Raw genomic sequence first — 26,707 nt, forward strand, 5'->3', positions numbered from 1 at the left:
GCATAATTACCCCCATTTCCTCTAACGGGTCGGAAATGCACAGGAGCAGACCATCCACATAAAGCGAGACCCAGTGTTCCAGCCCCCACGAACCAGCCCTTTCCAGTTCCTACAGGCTCTTAATGCCATAGCCAATAGCTCCATGGCCAGCGCAAACAACAGCGGGGAGAGGGGACACCCTTGCCTTGTCCCTCTGTGCAGCTTAAAAAAGCCCGAAATCAACAGATTTGTGAGCACACTTGCTCCTGGTGCCTGATACATCAACTGCACGCAGTCAACGAAGCCCCGACCAAACACGAACCTTCCTAACACCTACCACAAGTAATCCCACGCCTCCCAATCAGAAGCTTTCTCCACATCCATCGCAACCACCACCTCATTTCTCCCCCCTCTGAGGGCATCATGATAACCCTCAAGAGCCTTCTCATATTGTCCATGAGTTGCACGCCTTTCACAAATCCCATCTAGTCTTCCCCCATCACCCCTATCACCCCTGGGATACAGTCCTCTATTCTTGTGGCCAGTACCTTAGCCAGCAGTTTGGCGTCCATATTCAATAGAGAGATTGGCCGGTATGACTCGCATTGCTAACGTTTCAGAATCAGTGAAATAGAGTCCTGCGGCATTGTTGGGGGAAGGACACCCCTCTCCCTTGCCTCATTAAATGTCCTCACGAGCAGTGGGCTCAATATCTCCAGCAGAGGGCAGTAGAGCGGTGCTGCTGATTGGCTGTTGCGGGGAAAATTTGCATCAGTGCATTGCGGTCACTGCATCCAGAACGTGGACCTGAGCAAGAAACCCTCCGTCATAGATATCATAGAATTTACAGTGCAGAAGGCGGCCATTCGGCCCATCGAGTCTGCACCGGCTCTTGGAAAGAGCACCCTGCCCAAGGTCAACACCTCCACCCTATTCCCATAACCTAGTAACCCCACCCAACACTAAGGGCAATTTTGGACACTAAGGGCAATTTATCATGCCAATCCACCTAACCTGCACATCTTTGGACTGTGGGAGGAAACCCACGCACACACAGGGAGGATGTACAGACTCCACACAGATAGTAGCTTCAGTGATGTAGTTACTCCGAAGAATCAAGATAGATGGGTGACGGTGAGAGGGGCTGGGAGGAAGCAGTCAGTGCAGGGAGCCTCTGTGGTCGTTCCCCTCAGTAACAAGTATATAGTTTTGGATACTGTTGAGGGGGACGACCTACCAGGGGTAAGCCACGGTGAACGGATCTCCAGCACTGAGTCCGTCCCTGGGCTCAGAAGGGAAGGAGGGAGATCAGGAGAGCAATAGTTATTGGGGACTCAATAGTTAGAGGGACAGATAAACGGTTCTGTGACAGCGAAAGAGACTCACTGATGATATGTTGCTTCCCGGGTGCCAGGGTCCGTGACGTATCGGACCGCGCTTTCAGAATCCTTAAGGGGGAGGGGGGGGAACAGTCACAAATCGTGGTACACATCGGTACCAACGACATAGGTAAGAGAAGAGACGGGGATTTAAAACAGGAATTTAGGGAGCTAGGGTGGAAGCAGAGAGCCAGGACAAACCATGTTGTCATCTCTGGTTTGTTGCCGGTGCCACGTGCTAGTGAGGTGAGGAACAGGGAGAGAGTGCAGATAAACACGTGGCTGCAGGGATGGTGTAGGAGGGAGAGTTTCAGGTACGTTAATAATTGGAGCATATTCTGGGGAAGGTGGGACCTGTACAGACAGGACGGTTTGCACCTGAACCAGAGGGGCACCAATATCTTGGGAGGGAAATTTGCTGAGGCTCTTCGGGGGGGTTTAAACTAATTTGTCAGGGGGCTGGGAAAACGAGCTGTAGGCCAGAAGCCAGTGTTGAGAGTAGTGAGGTACTGAGGAGGGTATCAAGGTCGCAGGGGTGTACCAGCAGACAAAGGTGGGTTGAAGTGTGAGAGGGACGGATAGACGGTTCTGTGACAGCGAAAGAGACTCACGGATGGTATGTTGCCTCCCGGGTGCCAGGGTCCGTGACTTCTCTGACCGCGTTTTCAAAATGCAAGGAGCCCCCGGAATAAGGTAGGTGAACTTGGTGCGTGGATTGTTACTTGGGACTACGATGTTGTGGCCATTACGGAGACATGGTTAGAACAGGGACAGGAATGGTTGTTGGAAGTTCCAGGGTATCGATGTTTCAGTAAGAGTAGGGAAGGTGGTAAAAGAGGTGAAGGAGTAGCATAGTTTATCAAGGATAGTTTAACAGCTGCAGAAAGGCAGTTCGAAGGGGATCTGCTTACTGAGGTAATATGGGTCGAAGTTAGAAATAGGAAAGGAGCGGTCACATTGTTAGGAGTTTTCTATAGGCCTCCAAATAGTAATAGAGATGTGGAGGAAGAAATTGCAAAACAGATTATGGATAGGTGTGGAGATCTCAGGATAGATGGGATGGGAACAGAAACTGTCAGGAAAAGGCATAAATGAAAAGTTGGACTTGTTCAAGGAACAAATACTGCATGTCCTTGATAGGTATGTCCCTGTCAGGCAGGGAGGAAATGGCCGTGTGAAGGAACCATGGTTCACAAAAGAGGTTGAATGTCTTGTCAAGAGGAAAAAGGAAGAGTATGTAAGGATGAGAAAACAAGAGCCAGTTGGGTCGCTTGAGGGTTACAAGGTAGCAAAGAATAAGCTAAAAAAAAAGGACTTAGGAGAGCTAGGAGGGAGCATGAGAAGTCCTTGGCAGGTCGGATCAAGGAAAACCCCAAGGCTTTTTACTCTTGTGTGAGAAATAAAAGAATGACCAGGGTGAGGGTAGGGCCAGTCAAGGACAGTAGTGGGAACTTGTGCATGGAGTCAGAAGAAATAGGAGGTGTGGAATGAATACTTCTCTTCAGTGTTCACCAAGGATAGGGGCCATGTTTTTGAGGATGAGTGTGTGATACAGGCAGGTAGGCTGTAGGAGGGAGATGTTCGGAGGAAGGATGTATTAGAAATTTTGAAAAACCCGAGGGTCAACAAGTCCCCTGGGCCAGATGGGATATATCCAAGGATTCTTTGGGAGGCAAGGGATGAGATTGCAGAGCCTTTGGCTTTGATCTTTGGGACCTCACTGTCCACAGGGATAGTGCTAGAAGACTGAAGAGTGGTGAATGTTGTTCCTCTGTTCAAGAAAGGGAATAGGAATGAGCCTGGTAATTATAGGCCAGTTAGTCTTACTTCGGTGGTCGGTAAGTTAATGGAAAATTGTCCTGAAGGATAGGATTTATGACCATTTAGAAAGATGCAGCTTAATCTGGGATAGTCAACACGGATTCGTGAAGGGTAAGTCTTGCCTCACAAATTTGATTGAATTATTTGAGGAGGTAACCAAGTTTGGGGCCTCACGGTAGCATGGTGGTTAGCATCAATGCTTCACAGCTCCAGGGTCCCAGGTTCGATTCCTGGCTGGGTCACTGTCTGTGTGGAGTCTGCACGTCCTCCCCGTGTGTGCGTGGGTTTCCTCCGGGTGCTCCGGTTTCCCCCCACAGTCCAAAGATGTGCGGGTTAGGTGGATTGGCCATGCTAAATTGCCCGTAGTGCAAGGTTAATGGGGTGATTGTTGGGTTACGGGTATACGGGTTACGTGGGTTTAAGTGGGGGGATCATTGTTCGGCACAACATCGAGGGCCGAAGGGCCTGTTCTGTGCTGTACTGTTCTATGTTCTATGTAGATGAAGGTAGAGCAGTTGATGTAGTATACATGGATTTTAGTAAGGAATTTGATAAGGTTCCCCATGGTCGGCTCATGAAGAAAGTAAGGAGGCGTGGGATAGAGGGAAATTTGGCAAGTAACTGGCTATCACATAGAAGACAGATGGTGGTGGTGAATGGAAAATTCAGACTGGAGACCAGTTACCAGCGGTGTACAACAGGGATCAGTGCTGGATCTTCTGCTATTTGTGATTTTTAATCAATGACTTGGAGGAGGGGGCTGAAGGGTGGGTCAGTAAATTTGCTGATGACACCAAGATTGGTGGAGTAGTGGATGAGGTGGAGGGCTGTTGTAAGCTGCAAAGAGACATTGATAGAATGCAGAGCTGGGCCGAAAAATGGCAGATGGAGTTTAACCCTGATAAGTGCAAGGTGAATCATTTTGGTAGGAAAAGATTGAATGTGGATTACAGGGTCAACGGCAGGGTTCTGAGGAATGTGGAGGAACAGAGAGATCTTGGGGTTCATGTTCACAGATCTCTGAAGGTTGCCACTCAAATGTATAGAGCCGTGAAGAAGGCTTATATAGTGTGTTAGCGTTTATTAACAGGGGGTTTGAGTTTAAGAGCCGCAGGGTTATGCTGCCACTATACATGACCCTGGTGAGACCACATTTGGAGTATTATGTGCAGTTCTGGTCACCTCACTATAGGAAGGATGTGGAAGCATTGGAAAGGGTGCAAAGGAGATTTACCAGGATGCTGCCTGGTTTGGAGGGTAGGTCTTATGAGGAAAGATTGAGGGAGCTAGGGCTTTTCTCTTTGGAGTGGAGGAGAATAAGAGGCGACTTAATAGAGACTTATAAGATGACGAGGAGGATAGATAGAGTGGACGTTCAGAGACTATTTCCTCGGGCGGATGTAGCTGTTACAAGGGGGCATAACTATAAGATTCAGGGTGGGAGATATAGGAGGGATATCAGAGGTAGGCTCTTTACTCCAGAGAGTGGTTAGGGTGTGGAATGGACTGCCTGCTGTGATAGTGGAGTCGGACACTTTCGGAACTGTCAAGCGGTTATTGGATAGGCACATGGAGCACACCAGAATGACGGAGTGGGATAGTTTGATCTTGGTTCCAGATAATGCTCGGTACAACATCGAGGGCCCTAGTTCCATGTTCTCCAAAAACGACTTGCAGAACTCCACCGGGTAGCCTTCTGACCCTGGGGCCTGGCCCGATTGGGTGCCCTCCAAGCCCCTCCATTATTTCCTCAATTTAATTTGGCACTCCCAGCCCTTCCACCCGTTCCTCCTCCACCCTCAGGAACCTCAACTGCCCCAGCCCCTCAACCCCAGCTGGGGGTTCCGACTCATATAATTTACTGTAGAAGTCCTTAAACACCTCATTTACCCCCACTGGGTCCAGAACCGCATTCCCACCTCTGTTCTTTACCCTTCCTATTTCCCTGGTTGCCTCCCTTTTCCTAAGCTGGTGCGCTAACATTCTGCCTGCATTTTCCCCATACTCGTACACCCCTCCCCTGGCCTACCTCAGTTGTTCCACCGCCTTCCGTGTAGATAATAGCCCAAACTCCACCTGTAATCTCCGCCGCTCCTTCAGTAACCCCGCGTTTGGGGCTTCCGAATATCTCCTACCCATCTGGAGTATCTCCCCAAGTAACCTATCCCTTTCTGCTCGTTCCACCATTTCTCTATGGGCCCGTATAGAAATTAATTCCCTTCTGATTAATTCCCCTCTGACCACTGCCTTCAAAGCTTCCCACACCATTGCTGCTGAGTCCTCCCCCGTATCATTTATTTCCAGATAGTACCCACCCACAGACCGCCTCATCTGCTAATAGCCACACATCCAACTTCCATAATGGGCACTGCCTTCTCTCCATACCAATCCATAGATCAACCCAATGTGGGGCATGATCCGACACTGCAATTGCCGAGTACTCTGTATCCATCACCCCAGGCAGTAGAGCCTTGCTCAGAATGAAAATGTCGATCTGAGAATATAGCTTGTGGACATGGGACAAAAAAGAAAACTCCTTCGCTCTGGGTCCACTTCTCTCCCCCTCCCCCCCCCCCCCCCCCCCCCCCCCCCCCTTCCTCAAGATAAGATTATGTGACTCTAGGTCTGGGATCGTACCTAACACCCACCTCAAATTCCACATCATCCCAGTTTGGTGCATAGATGTTCACAAGTATCATTCCTCCCAGCTTCCCACTCACCATTATGTACCCACCCCCCATATCTGACACGATTCTCCCTGCCTCAAATGCCACCCGTTTGTTAATCAGGATCGCAACCCCCGTGGATTTAAGAATCCAGCCCTGATGGAATACCTGGCCAACCCACACCTTCCTCAATCTGGTCTGATCTGTAACCTTTAGGTGTGTCTCTGCAGCATTGCCACATCCGCCTTCAATCCCCCCAGATGCGCGTACACACAAACCCTCTTGACTGACGCCCCCCCCCCCCCCCCCTCAAGTAACAGCCAACCCTCAATATCAAACTTATTGCCTGTGAGCCAGCTGGTAGCTCCCGCTCATGGCACCAGACATCCCATTTCTCCATTGTTTCCCCCCCCCCCCCCCACACACAACTTGGACATACATATTCAAAACATCACAGTCCCCAGTAAACAAACAGTAGAAAAAAAGAAAAATCCCTCCACCCAACTCCCAATAGGACAAAGTAACTTTAGAAACAGAAATAGCCCCTTGTTACACAGAGCACTACATCAAAAAACAGTTCCAAACAAACCCCAAAAGAAAAAAACTAAGAATATCCATCCACCCTTCCCCCACCAGCGCCACGTTAACTTACAAAACTGAAGGGCAGCACGGTGGCAGTGGTTAGCATTTCTGCCTACGGCGCTGAGGACCCGGGTTCGCATCCCGACCCTGGATCACTGTCCGTGTGGAGTTTGCACATTCTCCCCGTGTTTGCGTGGGTTTCACCCCCACAACCCAAAAGATGTGCAGGGTAGGTGGATTGGCCATGCTAAATTACCCCTTAATTGGAAAAAATAATTGGGTACTTTAAAATTTTTTTTTTTTAAACTTACAAAACTGAGATACTTCCCAAGAATCAATGTTAAAAAAATTTCACACACAGTGCAAAGAGAATAACTTTAACAAAATCGATAAAGCATTACCTGTCGAGAGTTCAGTGATCTCAAGTCACTTGCCAGTCCTTCACTTTTAACAAAGTCCATCGCCTCATCTGGCGTCTCAAAATAAAGTTGCTGCTCTTCATAGGTGATCCATAAACGAGCTGAATAAAGCAGTCCAAACCACATTCTTCCTGAAAAGGACCCACCTTACTCAGTTGAATCCCGCTCTTCTCTTGGCCAGATCCGCACCTAGGTCCTGGTAGATGCGCAGCAAGCTGTTCTCCCACTTGCAGGTCCGTGTCTGCTTGGCCCGCTGCAAAATCTGTTCCTTATCCAGGAAACGGTGCATTTGCACCACCATCGCCCTTAGCAGCTTGTTGACATGCAGCCTCCTCGCAAACATTCTGTGTGCTCTATCCACTTCCAAGGGTCGGGCAAATTACCCATCAGCTTCTCAAGCATATTCACCCCATATGCCCTTGCACCAGGTCCCTCGCAGCCGTCACCGATGATCCTCAAGTTCTGTCGACAGGACCTGTTCTCCAGGTCCTCCACCTTTTCCTGCAGCCTTTTCTGCTGATCCCTCATCAGTCCCACCTGTAACTCCAGCGCAGTTAGGTGTTCCTCGTGCTCGACCACCTTCTCCTCAACCTTCTGGATCGCCCGACTTTGGGCATCCAGCCCCTGCTCCACCCGGTCGATCGATTCCTTGATCGGGTCTCGGCCATCCTCCTTTTGCTTGGCGAAACCCTCCTGAATAAATTTCACCAGCTGTTCCGTTGACCACTGGGCTGCTGAGCCAGTATCCTGCACCTCCGCCATATTTTTCTGTGCTGTGGGCTTTACACATGCCTTCTCTGCTCGATTTTTCCGTCTTATACAAGCACTTCTAGTCCATGTCTCCATATACTGGTGTGGGATTCCTCCTCTTCCATCCACTCTCGATTTTTTAAAAGAAAACTCGAAATAAGTCAGGGAAAAAGGTCTAAAAAAGGTCCGCCACGAGCTGAGCTACGAAATGTGCAATCTCCTACTCAATGGCCGCCACCGGAAGTCCAGCACACAACCGTCTACCCATGTAGTCAGAAACCTTTGCCCCAAAAGTTTTGCATCAACCTTCAGTAACGAAATTGTGCTGTATGACCCACACTGCTCGGGATCTTTGAATGAGATAGACGTCTGTGACAATGTGGGGCAGAGCTTACCATTTTCCAGCACCTTGTTACACACCCCCACAACAGGGGACCCAACAATGACCCAAACCACCCTCAGAACTCGGCTGGGATTCTGGCTGGGGCCGTGGCCTTCACGGATTGCATCAGCCCCACGCACCTCATCAACTCTCGCAGCCCCATTGGGGCCCCCAGCCCTTGCACTCTTATCTGCTCTACCCTCGGAAACTCCACCATGTCCAAAAAACACCTTCTTCCCATGAGAGTTTGGCTCAAGTTAGAATCAGAGTATGATGGGAAATGGAATGAGAGTTTGGTCAAGTTAAATCAGAGCTTGATGGGAAATGGAATGTCAGGTTTGTATACCAGCTTTGTGAAATGAATTGTTCCTGTGAGAAGGCGTTATCACGACCTTGACTGTCTATGAGAATCTGTGGTGGGGACGAAATACAGCCGGGGGAAGATTCACTCCTTAGAACTTTTTGATAAAGAATTACTATGCTATGAAACTAACTGTATTACTAATCATGGGAAGAAAATAATTACTTAAAGGAGGGGCGTAATGAGCTAATTGTATCACTAATGGTTGAAAGCTTGATGGGTTTTGTAAGAATATATAGTCAACTGTAGCCGAGATGTTTGCTTTTTCACTTGCTGTAACTCTGAGTTACAGCTGTGTTGCAGCCCTGCAGTGAATAAAAACGGCTCTTTGAAGTTATCTGGTGTTCGACTGCTGATTACCTCTGGACTGCAAAATTTAGTATTATCACCCATGTCCCCGACATCCGTCCTCCACTGGGGCATACATTGTTTCCCAACACAATCGGGGCCTCCTGTCCTCCCGTTCACCATCACAAATTTATCTATCACACGATTCAGCCACAATCTTCCCTGCTGCCAAGGAGACCCTCATACTAATCAGCACTGTTCCCCTCTAGTTCATATCTAGACCCTAATAGAAGACCCAGCCCACCAAACCTTTCCTTAGCCTCATCTAATCACCCACATTCAAATGGGTTTCTTGCAGGAGTATTCGAGTCTTAATCTCCACCAATGCGCAAACAGGTCCATTTAATCACCGAACGTTCCATGTCCAACAGGGTTGGGGAGCACTCCCTCCCACAAATCAGCCATACATCTGTCTTAGCCAGTTTCCGGAAGTCGACATTTCACATTCAATGGGCCCCTCACAAGACATCCAGTGCCATCGAATCTGGTGCACCTGCACATCAACAACTCCCACCACGTCACTCTTCCAATCCAAGCCAATGAAAGAATTAAAGTCATGTTCCCCTCTCTCCATTGACATTTTGTCCCCCACATCACTTCCGTTTACTAGCCTACCCGCTAGCATGGTGGTCCCCACCTGAGGCCCTCACCTACCCCGGTCCCACCTCATAACCCTCGCCCCCAACATGTCACAACCCTGCACTCCCACAAAACCGGGAAGAACGCACAACTAAAACAAACAAATACCAACGTTAGAGAATAGGGAAGAGAATATTAAACGAAAAGGTGGAAAATGAAAAACAAAGAAGCAACAATCAGATTGTCAACAACACAGACCAAAGGTTCCCGACCCCATGATCACCCAAAAAACTTGCTCGTTTCCTCCAGAGTGTCCAAAACTTAGTTCTGGAACGTGATCTACAGTCGAGCTTGGAGCAATACCCCAAATTTCAAGCCTTTACCCTGTTGAAACCGGCCCATCGCCGCGGCACAGTTGGGTAAATTTGGACCATGTTCCCTTCCCAGGCGCAGAATTGTCTCCTTATACAGGAACTTGTGAAACGCACTACCACATCACTCTTGGCTGCTCACCCGCCTTCGACATGTCTCACCACTCTGAGCTTTCAGACCCTTGAGGGGTTGATCAAAGGCCCTCGCTCTCCGATCAACTTTTCCATCATGCCTGCAATGTGATCTGTTGCCTGCAAACCCTCAATCTCTTCCACAAGCCCAAGATGGAGATTTTGGCATCTCTCACGATTCTCAAGCTCATCTACCTTCTCACCTAGTTTCTTCTGGCTCTCCGCCACCAAGATGATCTCTACCTCGAGCGAGGCCAGCCGGTTCTCGTGGTCAGCCACAGACTCCTTCATGTTTTGAAGCAACACATCCCGAGGATTCCAACCTTTGTTCCATCCTTTCAACAGCTACCCAAATCGGGTCAGTAATCCTGGCAAGATCTTCCGAGGTTTCAAACCTGTTTCTGTACTTCAGTAGCAGAATGTCGCCAGTTGGTCAGGTGACCACTGCACCGCCGTCTAGGAGTCCACCACCATTGTTCCTCCAGCCACACTTGAAAAAAAATCTCCCAGTCTGTTTGTTGCCGTCTTTTTCATTTTTGCAAGTTCTCCTGGTCTGGTGGGAAGCAGACAAAACCCAGTGGAGAGGATCTTGTATCCCTCGCTGCACCATTCTACGTTCCTGAGAATACCTACCAAGTTGTGCTGAATTTTGCATTTGTCTTGGGTTTTTGAGGGCTAGATCTGCAAAGTTGCCAAAGGACTGGAATTGGTTGAAAGGGCAACCCTTCAAATTAAGGACATTACTAAATAACAGAAAAACTGAATACTTTTACGGTCACAATTAAGGCTCCAAATGCAGATTAAATGAGTAGGCATATGTATGTGGCTCCGTCAAAGGCAATAATGGTGATAGTTGATATCAGCAGTGGCTACGGTAAATATTTTTAAAGTTGGGCGTTATAGGGCAATTGAGGACTCTAGAGGGACATTGAAAGAAATGCTCAGAGAAGTTTCAGGTGAGCTTCCAAGACACAGCATGTTTTCATTGATTCAGTGTAACCAATCTTCACTTCAATTGGAGGTGAGTGGGTGGAGGGAGTGCTGAGCTCAATGAGCCCCTTACTTTTATATTTAATGACTCATCTGCATCAAGGATTTCTCAGACCAAGGATCACTGCCCTGCAATGTTAACTCTTCTTTCTCTCTCTACAGATGCTGCCTGACCTATTTCTAACAGAATCATAGGCTGATGGTGACTATTTAGATTTTCAAAAAGCCTTTGACTAGATGCCACACCAGACCAAAGAACAAAGAAAGGTACAGCGCAGGAGCAGGCCCTTCGGTTCTCCAAGCCTGCCCCAACCATGCTACCCGTCTAAACTAAAATCTTCTACACTTCGGGGGTCCGTATCGTTCTATTCCCATTCTATTCATGTATTTGTCAAGATGCTCCTTAAACGTCACTATCGTCCCCACTTCCACCACCTCCTCCGGCAGTGAGTTCCAGGCACCCACTACCCTCTGTGTAAAAAAACCTGCCTCAGACATCTCCTCTAAACCTTGCCGCCCCCCCCCCCCCCCCCCCCGCCCCCGCACCTTAAACCTATGCTCCCTAGTAATTGGCCCCTCTACCCTGGGAAAAAGTCTCTGACTATCCACCCTGTCTATGCCCCTCATAATGCTGTAGTTCCAGTGAGAACAAACCGAGTTTATTCAACCTCTCCTCATAGGTAATGCCCTCCATACCAGGCAATATCCTGGTAAATCTCTTTTGCACCCTCTCTAAAGCCTCCACATCCTTCTGGTAGTGTGGCGACCAGAATTGAACACTGTACTCCCAAGTGTGGCCCAACTAAGGTTCTATCCAGCTGCAACATGACTTGCTAATTCTCATACTCAATGCCCCGGCCAATGAAGGCAAGCATGCCGTATGCCTTCTTGACTACTTTCTCCACCTGTGTTGCCTCTTTCAGTGACCTGTGGACCTGTACACCTAGATCTCTCTTGACTGTCAATACTCGACAGTTCTACCATTCACTGAATATTCCCTACCTGCATTAGACCTTCCAAAATGCATTAGCTCACATTTGTCCAGATTAAACTCCATCTGCCACCTTGCTGCCCAAGTCTCCAAACGATCTAAATTGCGCAGTATCCTCTGACAGTCCTCATCGCTATCCATTTTGATACCTCAAAATGTTAGCTCCCTTCTCCACAGATGCTGTCAGGCCTACTGTGATTGTCCTATATTTTCTGTTTGTTACAGATTTCAGCATCCGCAGCAATTTGTTTTTATATATGTCCCCATCATTGTGCTAGCTCTTTCAAAGGGCAACTGTGCTGTGTCTAATATCCCCATGTTCTGACCATACATTCCTCAAGCACTTATCATACTTTCTCAAAATTATTTAAATCCTCAGCTTCCACCGCCTTCTCCAGTGGTCTGTTCCAGATTCCAACAATGAAAAGAATTTGCATCAGCCATCCAGAACATTTTCCCATGATTTTGTATCCATGATCTCCAGTTATTGAATCAAGTGTGTTTCCATTTACCGTGTTGATACCTTTCCATTCAAAGTTAAACAGTTCTAACTTTTCCAATATCTCCTCCCTCACCCCGGTAATATCCCAGTAAACCTCCTCCATACCATTTCTTAATTTACACCTTTGTTGAAGTGTGGTGTTTTGAACTGCCCACACTACTCCATCTGAGATCTAACAAAGATTCATGAATTTCAAGCATGCGGTCTTTGATTTTATATTCTATTCATAAACGGGTGTACTTTTCTAAAAAATACATCAACACATCCCCGCAATTTTAAGGATTTCTGCAATAGGCACCAAGGCCTTTCTGCTCAACTGCACTTCTTCAAAATCATGCCATCTATGCATTCTACACCAAAGTCTAGATCATTTATAAAAATTACAGACCAAAACTGACACTTGCGAAACAAATGCAAACTACCTCCCAATCTGAAAAACATTCATCCGCTTGGTATCATTGGCTCTTTTATCCTTCATTGAATAAGAGCATTTGCTGGCAAGGCCAACATTTGTTATTGTCCCCAATTGCCTTTTCGATGAACTGAAGCAGTCCATTTCGTGCAGGTGCACAGACAGTGCTGTTAGGGATGCTGTTCCAGGCTTTTGAAGCAGCAGCAGAACAGCAACATAGTTCCAAATCAAGGTGGTGCGTGACTTCAGCGGAACTTGCAGGTGATGCTGTTCCGGTGGACCGCTGCTACCCTTGTCCATCCAGGTAGAGCTCAAAGGTTTGGTAGGCACTGTCGAAGTAGCCTTGGCAAGTTGCTGCAATGCATCTTGTTATTTGGTACTGCTGCTATGGGAGTGAATGTTTTAAAGGTGGAAATAAAGCTTTATTATTTATTAATGTAATGAATAATCAAGAACATGGTGCACCCTGCTGCTATGGGAGTGAACGTTTATGGTGCTAATCAAGCAGGCTGCTTTGCCCTGGATGATATTGAGATTGAGTATAGTTGAAGCTGCACTCAACTATAGTGGAGAACAAAGTGGAGAATATTCCATCATTCTCCTGACTTGTGCCATATAAGTAGACAGGATTTGGGGAGTCAAGGTACGTCACTTACAGCAGAATTCAGTTTCTGACCTGCTCTTGTAGCCACAGTATTTACATGGCTGGTATAGTTAAGTTTTGGTCAAAGGTAACCTCCATGACTCCCATGTCGACAGGGAATGATTCTGCAATAGTATGCTATCCAATGTCACGGGGAGATTGTTAGGTTATCTCCTGTTGGAGATGGTTACTTCCTGGCACATGTTATTTGCCATGTCAGTTCAAACCCAGATGTTATCCAAGTCTTACTGAAACTGGTGTCCATATGCAGTATGAGAAGTTGTGAATGGTGTATAAATGATCTGGAGTAAAATATAGCTGGTCTGATTAGCAAGTTTGCAGACGACACTAAAATAGGCGGAGTTGCAGATAGGGAAATTAAAAATGAAAATTGCTTATTGTCACGAGTAGGCTTCAATGAAGTTACTGCGTAAAGCCCCTAGTTGCCACATTCCAGCACCTGACCGGGGAGGCTGGTACGGGAATCGAACCGTGCTGCTGGCCTGCTTTAAAAGCCAGCGACTTAGCTCAGTGAACTAAACCAGCCCACGGCCTGTCAGAGAATAGAGCAGCATATAGAAAGATTGAAGTGTTGGGCAGAAAAATAGCAGATGGATTTCAATCCAGACATGCGAGGTGATGCATTTTAGATCAAATTCAGGTGTCAATTATACAGTAAATGGCAGAACTCCTAGGAGCATTGACATACAGAGGGATCTGGGCATTCAGGTCCATAGTTCCATGAAAGTGGAAATGCAGATGGATAAGATGGTCAAGAAGGGACATGGCTTGCTTGTCTTCATCGGCTGGGGTATTGAGGACAAGAGTTGGCAGCTCTTGCAACAGTTGTATGAAACTTCAGTCAGGCCGCATTTTAGAATATAGTGTGCAATTCTGGTTGCCACACTCCCAGAAGAATGTGGATGCTTCGAACAGAGTGCAGAGAAGATTTACCATGATGTTGCCTGTTCTGGAGCGTGTTAGCAATGATGAGAGGTTGAATAAACAGATTGTTTTCGTTGGAAAGATGGAGGCTGAGGGCTGGTTGAGGTCCATAAAATTACAAGAGATGGAGACATGGTGAATAGTCAGAAGCTTTTTCCCAGGGTGGAAGACGCCATTACAATAGGATGCCAGTGAAGGTGGTGGAGGCAGGCACGATAGCAACGTTTAAGATGCATCTTGATAGACACATGAACAGGCGGGGAAATGGAGGGATACAGATCATTTGGGCAATAAGTAGAAGGTTTAAATCAGGAATCTAGATCAGCGCTGGCTTGGTGGGCTTAAGGGCCTGTTCCTGTGCTGTAATGTTTTTTGTGCAATTAACAGCAAACATCATCACCTCTGGACTTATACTGGACAGTAAGTCTTGATGAATCAGTTGGACATTACCCCAAGGAGCTCCTGCAGCAATGACCAGCCTAATAAGCCTCCCATGAAGCACTTTTTTTGGGAATGCCTACCAGAGGCCTATATATCCTTTGTACCACCTGAATCAGTCATACATGATTTACTTTTAATAAATTCACATGAACCTTCCTTCATTAATAATAGTAATTGCTTATTGTCACAAGTAGGCTTCAATGAAGTTATGGTGAAAAGCCCCTAGCCGCCACATTCCGGCACCTGTTTGGGGAGGCCAGCACGGGAATTGAACCCACGCTGCTGGCCTTGTTCGGCAATACAAGCCAGCTATTTAGCCCAGTGCACTAAACCACCCCCAATGACATTCATTAATCCACATCTTTCCATGGAAAGTTTAATTTACCCCCAGTAACTGTTAGAAATAACTTCCCCACTGCTGATGTTAACGAGACAGGCCAAAGCTCCCTGGTTGAAATCCTCTCCCAGTTCTCAAATAGTGGTATAATATTAGCAAACCTCCAGTTCTCTGGCACTTCTGTGTTCAACAAGGATTGAAGTATTTTGACCAATGCCTCTGCCAGTACAACACTTGCTTCTTTCAGCAATCCAAATTGCACCTTTCTAGATGTAATGACTTAAGCCACTTTCAGTAACGATAATCTTTCAAATGTCTCCTCCAACTATTATCCTGGCCCAGAACTTCACTTTCTTTACTTAACATCACCATCGTATCATTTGCTTCCTCTGTGAGGAGAGAACCAAAATACTAATTTAATATTTTCACCATATCATCTACCTCTGATTAAAGATCTCTCTTGGTCATAGGTCAACCTTCCCCAGTTACAATTTACACATTTGTAAAATGTTCCCTAATATTTTCTGGTCACCTCCCATATTAACTTATCGATTTCTCCTGTACTTTCCTGAATCATATTGAATCTTGCACCTCACAAATGTCAAGAACCTTTATGCTTTATTTTAAATTTTCATTGTTATCCAAGGAACATTAGTTTTGAACATTCTTCAATGGACAATGTTGTGGTTTACCTGAACTCTTTCTTCCTCAAATGTCCTTCAATGCTTCATCCTAGAATTGTCTTTTCTAATCTACTTGCCTTGGGTCCCTTCTCTAAATCACTGAAACTCACTCTCAAGACAGTTGAGCATTTTTATTTTTGATATTTCCTGGTCTCTTTCCATAATTACCTTTTATTTTGCAGTTAATGCTCTGTGATTTCTGATTGTAACATAATCAACTAGTCCTACTTCATTCCTTAGAACCAGATCTAAAGCTGCTTCTTTCCTTGTTGAACTGGAGACGATTGAAAAAATTCTCCTGTGCTATAACCAGAAATACTCCTCCTTACAACACTTTTACCCAGTCTATATTAGGTTCCCTAATATTATTCTATTGTTGATAGAACACTTAAAATTTGCCATCTATTTCCTTGTTTGAAATTCTATTTAAAAACTTGGAATAATGAAAAAGCTCCCTGGCAGATTTAGTTCCAGAATGATTTTGCAAATATTTTCCATTTAGACTGTATCATCCTTTATCAATACTGCCAGGTCTCCTCCTAGTTTCCCTTCTCTATCATTCCTGAATACTTGGTAGCAAGAATATTAAGGATCCATTCCTGGCCATGTACTTAGCAATTTGCACCTGTAGTTCATCACCTTAATTTTGTTGCACGACAGATAGTCACATTTGTTATTCGCTTCAACCTGGCTCCTGCCATTGTTTTGCAATACTTATTGCTATTAATATTTATCTGTTCTCCAATCTCATTCCTGCTCCTCAACCGTTTTCTGTACCAGTTAAGTACCCTTAATTAAAACAGTAGTCACAAGTTGTACTAGGACAGTATTGGACTGGCTCAACAAGTCTTTTCCCATCTGTTATTTTTATTTCTGAAATTATGCTAGGTTAACACCCTGGATGTTCATCTTTGGATCCCAGGTTCAAGTCCAGTTCCAGCATTAGGGACAAAATCCATTAGCTATATAGTCCGTGTGGGCAATTTGAACATAGTTCTATATAGATGTGAGAATTAAAGTACAAAACTAAACTACACTGACCTTTGCTTAGAAAGGTATTTGGTGGTTTCAGGAATTCATATTTTGACATATTGACAGCTTATTAGGTTTACCTTCAATCTACACTTGACCATGTTAATCTGACCTGTTAATAAACTAAAAAAAATTACCTTGGAGTAATGTCAACAGCCCCAGCTTTCCAAATTTAATGTAATTATGAAGTGCTTACTCAAAATACCCAGAAACATAAAAAGGAAAATGTGCATTCCATGCATCTAGTAAAACAATTTACTATCACCAGTAAAGTCTTCGAATATTTGAATTGAGAGATCAGGGCAGACAGGCAATCAGGTCAATGAAAAGTTTGGAAGTAAGTAGTTATGGTGTACAAGATCCAGGTTTTATCCCTGGTCTCCACCCAAGTTAGAGCTATCCTCAGTTAAATGAGGGAAGATTGGTGCGAGTTGGCATCCCGTCTACTAATAGACATTCATTGGTGGAAGTTCACATATATAGATGTGAGGAGAGGTCTAGTGAGTTCAAGTATGATGCATTATATTTAAATATGCAACAGTGGTTTGTGGTCAAAACTCTTGCATTTATGCCTTTACCATTAGAACTACCAGAATGAGAAATTTCCACTAGATTGCACCATAGCTAAGAATGCATGTCTTCAGAGGGTAGGAAATAAAAAAAAATTGTTGCAACTTCAAATTCATGATTACATTCTGAAAATCGAACACTAGTATGTCTTTTTTTTTTAAATAATTTATGGGATGCGGATGTCACTGGCTAGGCTAGCATTTATTGCCCTTGAGAAGATGCCTTCTTGAACCATTGCTGTTCCCAAGCTACAGGTACACTCGAGTACTGTTAAGAGAGGGAGTTTTTCCACAGGAGAAAAAACAGGCATAATCAGATATTTTTATTCTTACACCAGTGTCCCCAAAACATCCTTCTCCAAGAAACTTTTTGACATTTACCCACTAGTCTTAAACTGACAAATTGAAGTTTAGATAGATATTGATACAATTGCCCTTTTCCTACCAGTAACATTTATTTTATCTGGCCACACATCAACTATTTCAAATGGCCAGGTGATTTGCGAGCAGAAAGTGGGTAGGTTTAGCATCTTAGCGAAAACCATATTCTCACATTTTCATTAAAAGGGTTGTGTTTAAATTTTGCCCAAAATGAGACTTTTCAAAAAACGAGTTATAGAATGCAGAAACCTCATTAACATGTGCCTCTTATAAGTATTCAAAAATTCTCAGAACAAAGGTACTTTAACGGATCTATGTTGTGGTATCTGTCTTGGATCACTTATTCTTTCGTGCTAACGATCTACACCAGTCTGAAGATTCCTTGATAAGAGCTTTTAAATAAGGAGAACACGGATCTGGCCTAGTTTCACAACAAGGCGTGTCCATGTTTATTGGCTACATACCCAGCATACACACACACAAAAAAAAGTTATCCTCATATAACGTGTGTTGCTCTCGCTTCCTGGAACTTATACCGAGCTGCGCGAACAGTACTTCTTCCTTCATTCTCCCACTCTGAAGTGCAGTTCAGATCTCAGGCTTCGTTTGTAGCGATCAAATAATGTCGGCCCCACTCACTCGCAGAAAGATTACTTCATCATTCCGCAAGGGAGCCTGTACCAATTATACTCCTCACTTTCTCACCTGTGCTGTCAGTCACACCGCCGACCGACGCCGCCATGTTCTTGTTCTAGGTGCAGCTCCCGCCAGACCACTTTCTATTTCGGGGCGGCTTTTAATCGGGTCTCGCTTGACTCACTGTCCCAATTAATCGATGGCTGTCACAAGGCCCGGGGCCGCGATATTGATGTGGCAGTCCTGGTCTTTTCCCCGCGAACTGTTACGGCAGCCACATATTAACTGTTGAATTAATTTGCCGCCACGGTTTCTCGTTAGCAGCCCGGTAGCCCTTGTCGTCTTGGTAGCCGTCTCCCCCGCCCGCTCGGTCGGTCCTTCTTCCCTGCAGATGGCGGACGGAATAAGGAGAACTCTACTCGGAACTACTTTCATATCAAAGAGTCTACCTACTCATAACACCATTCGAATAAAAACATCCACGAATTCCGCCGATAGTCGGGTGCATTTTATATCGTTGTGAAGATTTCACCATGTGCCTTCTCTTGTTTTTTCAAATTCGGATTTTGTTTCAAATTTCGTAAGCTTTTCGCGGAAGCACCGGACACAAAAGCGCGAATGCCACTCATCACTACTTCACACGGAGTATCACTGCGCGACAGCATTGCGGCGGCCGCGGGGAGGGAAACGCATGCGCAAACAAAACCGATTGTGTGGAAAGGTCGAGAACATTCACGTGGGCGACCGTGGCCATTTTGGGGTTGGAGACAGTTCGTTAAGGCCCAGATGTCAATACAACAAGTAGTAAATTCGAAATGGATAAAATAAACCGGTGTTTTATTGTGAAATTGTTTATGATCATTAAGAAATAATACATGTAGCTCATGATTCTTGCAGTGGTCCAATTCGGTAACTCAAGATATAAACGTGGGCTAAAGCGGTGATTGAAGGACAATACAGAAAAGATATTGAGGTTTGACAAATGAGCTCGGAGACCAGTACAAAGATACATAAATATGAAAAATAATTTGAAAATTAGGTCGTTATATGTAAATGAGAAATTACTTTATTTACCTTGGGTGTGAGGCTGCAATTTCAAGGGTTAATGACTTCAGGTAGAATTTCTGCAGATATTCGACTGCTGTGCCAGTGTCACTGTAACTTCAGAAGTGTTGGAAAAAGTTAGTAAATAGGTGGATGAAAGAACAGGGGAGGCAAATGGTAAAATGGGTGAATCCAGTCAATTGTGAGGGCGGCACAGTAGCAGAGTGGTTAGCACAGTTGCTTCACAGCTCCAGGGTCCCAGATTCGATTACCGGCTTGGGTCACTGTACGGAGTCTGCACGTTCTCCCAGTGTCTGCGTGGGTTTCCTCCCACATTCCAAAGTTGGGCAGGTTAGGTGGATTGGCTATGCTAAATTGTTCTTCGTGTTAGATGGGATTACTGGATTATGGGGATAGGGTGATCTTTCCATGGGCCTGTGCAGACTCGATGGGCCACATGGCCTTCTGCACTGTGAGTTCTATGATCTGTGAGTTCAAGTGGCGGCCATGCAGTGAGTGGTCGCACACAGGGCGGCTCCTGCATGAAGCCCTTTTCTCCTGTTTTTTGGGTAGATTCGGCAGAAAAGTGGAGCAGAGAGTGTAGGGGAAGAAGTTCTCCACTGGATGGACGTGTTTACGGGCTATCAGGCCCGGCTGAAGACAGTGAAGGACCTGCCGAAAGAGTTGGAGGAGACTCGTGGCACAGTTCCAATTATGAAAATGGCGGAAGGTGAAGGGTCATCAGGGGAAGGAAAACTGCAGATAGAGCAATTGATGGGCCTCATCAAAGAAGAACTTCAGCAGCGAAGGAAGGTGCGGCAGAGTGACTGGTTGAAGGCGATTTAGGGGGCAGTGGTACCTCTTCGTGGCACCCTGCAGCAGGCCTTGAGACACGGGGCAACAATCCGGAAGTAGTGTCCGACCTGAGTGACCGTATTATATCTTTGGAGGCAGAGATGATGATCCTGGGTAATCTGTGCAAGTTGCTGTGAAGGTGTCGGTCCAGGAGAATATGTCCAGGTGACAAAACCTGAGGATTGTGGGTCTGCCAGAGGAAGTGACACAAACTATGCCACGAGGATATTGGCCATGTTGGTGGAGGAGAAGTGTTGGACAAGGCCCCAGAGGTGGACCGGGGCCCTATAGGTAATTGAGGCAGAAGTTGAGAGCTGGGGTGCAAGCAGTAATTGTGCAGATGCACAAGATTCTGGACCAAGAGAAGATCCTGAAGTGGGCCAAGACAAAACGGGTCTGTGAATGGGGGGGCATTGGAGCGGAGCTGGCTCGAATACAAGTGGGGTTCAACAAAGCCAAGGCAGTGCCGTACCGCCGACAGATTTGATTTTGGGTATTGTACCTGGCCAGATTTTTGGCAACCTATGATAGCCTGGACTATTATTTTGGGATACCGGAGGTGGCAAATTATTATATCGGGGATCATAAACTGGGCGACAGCTGAATGGTGACTTGGGATGGAGAAGTTAAATCCGCGAAAGTTGGGTTTTGTTATTGTTTGCCGATGGGGGTGGGGGGGGAGGAAAAGAGGTAAGAAGTTGTAAATTTGTAAAGGGGAGCAATTGCTCCCTCTACTACTTTCCTTGGGAGATCTTTTGTGTTTTTTGACACTTTGATTTTGTACGGGCTGTATTTTTGGGGTTGTGTGGGGGGAGGGATCGGGGAATGTCGGACAGGGCCTTCGGGCAGGAGTCGCCACGCTAGGGAGCAATAGTAGTGAACAGGAGTGCAGCGGGGAGAGAATGAGGCTGCAAAGATTGGCTAGTGTGACGGGGAGGGGAGAATGCAACGGGGCAGATATGGTGGTTGTGTGGTCATGAACGGGACCATCTTGGATGGGCCAGTTTAGAGTGGAAACGGGTGAGGGTGAACGTAAGGGTGGGGATGGCAGACGCTGGAGGGGGTGGAGGCGAAAGCATCCGATGTGAATTGTGACAGGAATGTCCACGGGCTTAATGGGCCGGTCAGTAGGTCCCCTCTCGGGTGTTCGCACACCTGAAGAGCCTGAGGGTTCGCACACCTGAAGATCCTGGAGATGGAGGTGATTTTTGTGGAGGAGACACATTTCTGCGTGAAAGATCAGATGAGGCTGAGGAAGGTATGAGTGGGGAAAAAATCAAAGGGAGTGGCTAATTTGTTGAGCAAGAAAATGAGGTTTACGGAACTGGGGGGGGGGTGTAGTAATGTGACAGCGAGTGGGGTGTCAGAGGGGACGCCGGTTGTGTTGGTAAAATTTATGTGCCTATTTGGGATGATGTTGGTTTTGTAAAGAGGTTACTGGGAGCAATTCCAGACTTGGACTCTTACCAGTTGATCATGGGGGGGGATGTTTCAATTGTGTAATGGAGCCGAGGTTGGATAGATCGAGCCTTAAGTCGATGGGAGGTTGAGGATTGTGAAAGAGCTGGCAGGGTTCATGAAAAGGATGGGGATGGTGGATCCGTGGAGGTTTGGGAACCCGGGAAGAAGGAGTACTCCTCGCATGAGTAGAGGATGTATTCCAGGTTTGTTTTTTTCGTGGTGAGGTGGGCGGTGCTGATGAGGATGGTAGCGACGGAATATACAAAGATTGTGATCTCAGACCATGCGCCACACTGGTTAGATGTGAGGCTTTGTTTGGGACAGGTGCAGAGGACGGTGGAGGTTGGACTCGGGACTTTTGGCTGATGAGGAATGTGATTCACACTATATATAGTTGCCAATATCACTCCATGTATATATGTTCGTTATCTACCCATTGTAAGTGCAGTTGCACTATCCGACCACCAGGGGGAGTCACTCTGGGAGTACGCGAGAGTTTGTACTGGGCTCCTCCCTTGGCTCCTACCAGGACTCCTCCCCCTAGGACCGATTTATAAAGATCAGTGCCTTAGAGCCAGCCTGCCATTTCACCTGAAGTTCAACGACGAATAGGCTGGCTCTATTGTAAGTGTATTAAAGCCTCTGTTCCGATCCAACTACACGTGTTCGCTGAATTGATGGTTCCATTAAGGAGTTTTGTGGGAGGGTGAAAAATCCAGCGAATTGTATTTTGTAACGTGATATCAGATATAAAGTGCATGAAAATGAAACGCCATTCAACATGACACGTTAACTGTTTCTGCCAACTCTGCTCAGTATTTCCAGCATTTTCTTAAAAGTTATTTATAACAATATAATAAATCTTTATTATTGTAACAAGTGGGCTTACATTAACACTGCAATGAAATTTTGAAAATTCCCTAGTGACCACACTATGGCGCTTGTTCGGGTACACTGAAGGAGAATTCAGAATGTCCAATTCACCCAACAGCAAGTCTTTCGGGACGTGTGGGAGGAAACCGCAGCACCGCAGGAAATCCACGCAGACACGGGTAGAACGTGCAGACTCCGCACAGTGACCCAAGCGGGAATCAAACCTGGGACTCTGGTGCTGTGAAGCAACAGTGCTAACCACTGTACTACCATACCGTTACGATACTGAGACCATTTGGCCCGAGTACATGCGGAACAATCCAGTAAGTCTCATCCTTTGTTTGATGACAGCAGCTACGCAAGTTTATTTCCTTCAAGATCCACTCAATTCCCTTTTGAAAACATTGTTTCCATGACCGCCACCCTCATGAGCAGAGTGTTTCAGGTCATCACCACTCACTGCATTAAAAAGGTTCTTCCTCACATTCCTCCTGTATCTCTTGCCTAAAATCTTAAATTGATATCCGTGTCAGAATATTTCCTTGTAACCAAAGATTATTGAATTGAAACACTTTCATTCCCATTAAATTGTGCACAGAATCCTGTTTTGGGAGTGTTTAGAGGGACATTTACCGGCGCTGGGAGCGCCAAGGACGATCTCTCTATTAAACAGGAATCTGCTTCATTTTTGGGCCTCAGTGAGGAATGCCCTGCCGAGGCAGCACAGACTCATTTCATGCATTAACAAGCTAAGCTCATTAGTGCAGGAATAGATCGAGGTGTCATTTAAAAATGATCTCTGGAACCCCCCCCCAACTTATCATTTAGGAGGTTCTCAAGCCCAACTCTTAAGGGTAGCTAGGGGCCAATCCCCGGTGTGGACAAGATGTCACCATGGCACTACCCCAGTGCCTGGGTCGCATTGGGAGTGCCAGGATACCACCCTGTCCAGCAAAAGAGTTGAAAGGGCAGATAACCAAAACGCACATGGGAGCTGGAGAGAATGGATTAAAGTAAAGGCTGTATATGTCACATCTGAACTGGAGATGGGGATGGAGGCTCATGTCCCGGCGTCACCACATTCACCCAATTCTGCCCCTGCCTCAACTCAGCTGCTGAAACCCTCATCCGTTCCCTCGTAATCCAAGACTATTTTAACACTTCTTGCTGGCTCCCTCATTCAACTCCCCCAAATTTTAATCATCCAAAATTTTGCTACCCCTTTCCTAACCCAAACCAAGGGCGGAATTCTCCACCAGGCCCGACGCCGTCGTGAAACCCGGAGAGGTTCACGACGGCGTCGGAGGCCGCTCCTGGCCCCCTATTCACCCCCCGCCGGGGGGCTAGGAGGGCCGTGCCGTGAATCTCGGCCACCCAGAATGACACGGCCGATGCACCTAATGACGTCAGCTGCGCATGCGCGGGTTGGGCGGCTCCAACCCGCGCGTGCGCAGTTGCCATCTTCCTCTCCGCTGCCCCGCAAGACGTGGCGGCTTGATCTTGCGGGGCGGCGGAGGGGAAAGAGCGCGTCCCATTGAGACGCCAGCCCAACGATCGGTGGGCACCGTTCGCGGGCCAGTCCCCTCCCGAGCACGGTCGTGGTGCTCATTCCCCTCTCCGCCCCCCACAAGCCACAAAACAGCTGTCGGCGCCATGTTCCCGCCAGCGTGAACCGGTCGGGAATGGCAGGCCGCTCGGCCCTCCCGCGATTCTCCCACCCGGCGTGGGAGCGGAGAACCGCGCCCCAAGTCTTGGTCACATTAACTTGTATTCCAGTTAGGAAACGCTTCAATTTAAATTGATCACTTTTTTTTCAAATCCCACTCTGGTCTTGGCCCTTTCTACCAGATTTCTCCAGCCCCAGAAGCACCCAAAATATATGCGCTCCTCTAGTCCTGACCTCGACATTCCCGATTTGGATTGGGTCAACATCAGTGGCTGTGCCTTCAGCTACCAAGGCTTAGAGGTCTTGCTCACGAAGTCTCATTTCTTTTTCCTCCTTTATATAGCTCCTTCAAATGTACCTTTTTGATTAGGGTTTTTATCCTCTGACTTAATGTCTTATGTCACAATGTCAGATTCAGCTTTCTAACATTCCTGTTTAGCAACTTGGGAAGCTTTATTAATTTAAAGATTCTATATAAATACAAGATGTTGTTGAGATTAATAGAACTGGTTCTAGGAAGACAATCTTCAGCACAGCCACAAGAGTTATGTTTTCGTTCAATACTTCATCAAACTAGCTTGAAAAGCACAATACCAGAGTGGCCTGATCCTGGCAGCCCCACAGTTAGCCCCTGAAAAATAATGATTTGTTAAATTTATTCCTTTGCTAGACCTAATGTACCCCAGTTGAATCCCTTCAGTCTTTCTTCAGTAATGCTCACAATTTTTTGCCAAAGGCACAGATTTATAGTTATCTCTCACATTTAGTTTGTTAAGTACAAACAAGACTTTGTGAAGTATATTTAATTATACCTGTTATTTATTGGTGACATCCAAGAGAAAGTAATTGAATTTTCTGAGGGAATATATCTTGGGAATTTCTAGAAATACACAATTTTCTAAAATAAACATGAATGGGATTGTCTGATGCACTGTGGATCAGACCATGGATTCAGAGCAATTGTGTGTGTAGCTGCAAGTTTACAAGCAAAGACATATACTTGGCTCTTGTGTGAAACCTTGTAATATGATTGGGTCGCACAATGGTTAGCACTGCTGCCTCACAGAGCCAGGGACTCGGGTTCAGTTCCAGCCTTGGGTGACTGTCTTTGTGGAGTTTTCACATTCTCCCTGTGTCTGCATGGGTTTCCTCCGGATGCTTCGGTTTCCTCCCACAGTCCAAAGATGTGCAGGTTAGATGGCCATGCTAAATTGCCCCTTCGTGTCCAAAATGTTAGGTGGGGGCATGGCCTAGATGTGGTGCTCTTTCAGAGGGTCTGTGCAGACACGATGGCCCAATTTGCCTCCTTCTGCACTGTAATGATTCTACACAGGATGCATACACAACACAACAGTGCCATCAGCATGAAATGTTTGGTACCGAAGTTGGAATTTTTGTATTGACATAGCTGAATCAAAGCATACCAAGCCCAATGTAACCTCTACCCAAAATAAATGACAGGTTACTTTTTGTGTCTCACATCAACAAAAAATAACTACTCACATCTATTTCCAAATCTATTTCTCAGAAGACTAAGGAAATTTGGCATGTCAGCTACAACCCTCACCAACTTCAACAGATGCACCATAGAAAACATTCTTTCTGGTTGTATCACAGCTTGGTATGGAGCCTGCTCTGCTCCATATAACGACAAAAGGTCGTGAATGTAGCCTAGTCCATCATGCAAACCAGCCTCCCATCCATTGACTCGCTCTATAATTCCCACTGCCTCAGAAAGGCAGCCAGCATAATTAAGGACCCCACGCACCCCGGACATACTCTCTTCCATCTTCCGTCAGGAAAAAGATACCAAAGTTTAAAGTCATGTACCAACCGACTCAAGAACCGCTTCTTCCCTACTGCCATCAGACTTTTGAATGGACCTACCTTGTATTAAGTTGATCTTTTCTCTACACCTTGCTATAACTGTAACATTATATTCTGCAGTCTCTCCTTCCTTCCTTATGTACGGTATGCATTGTTTGTAAAGCATGCAAGAAACAATACTTTTCACTGTATACTAATACATGTGACAATAATAAATCAAATCAAAAATGCCATTTTGCTCTGAACTATTCAGCTACACTGTTTTTCACTGGTGCTTTTACCCAAATGTACAAACATGATATTTGGTACAACAATAAGGTAATGGGGTAAAGTCATGAAACGTAATGCAGTTTCAAATTATCCTGGAGTGACAATACAAATGAGCTAGAACAGAAATTGAAATGAAAGAGAAAATGCTGGAAAATCTCAGCAAGTCTGGCAGCATCTGTAGGGAGAGAAAAGAGCTAACGTTTTGAGTCCGATGACTCTTTGTCCAAAGTTTCAACAGAAATTAAAATAGTCAATATTGTAAAACAACTGGAATAGATCAAATTAAAACTGTCACCTGCAATCAGAAGGCCATATTTTCTTCACATTTGCTGAGAACATGCAACACAGACATGAATAAAAAGAAAAATTGCCAATACCAG

At 46.0% G+C, this 26,707-nt stretch overlaps 1 protein-coding gene across 2 annotated transcripts in view; it reads right to left on the bottom strand.

Moving 5' to 3' along the window:
- The window catches only part of LOC119951137 (UDP-N-acetylglucosamine--peptide N-acetylglucosaminyltransferase 110 kDa subunit), a 125,813-nt gene extending 107,062 nt beyond the window's left edge, over positions 1–18,751 (bottom strand). For both annotated transcript variants that reach the window (XM_038774141.1, XM_038774140.1), the window contains exon 1: positions 18,401–18,751. In XM_038774141.1, the coding sequence (XP_038630069.1) occupies positions 18,401–18,437 (37 nt within the window). In that variant the 5' untranslated portion in view covers positions 18,438–18,751. The remainder of the gene's footprint in view (positions 1–18,400) is intronic.
- Between the last annotated feature and the right edge of the window lie 7,956 nt (positions 18,752–26,707).

This window comes from Scyliorhinus canicula, chromosome 17 (genome assembly GCF_902713615.1).
Source record: "Scyliorhinus canicula chromosome 17, sScyCan1.1, whole genome shotgun sequence".
In the NCBI taxonomy this organism is placed as follows: Eukaryota; Metazoa; Chordata; class Chondrichthyes; order Carcharhiniformes; family Scyliorhinidae; genus Scyliorhinus; species Scyliorhinus canicula.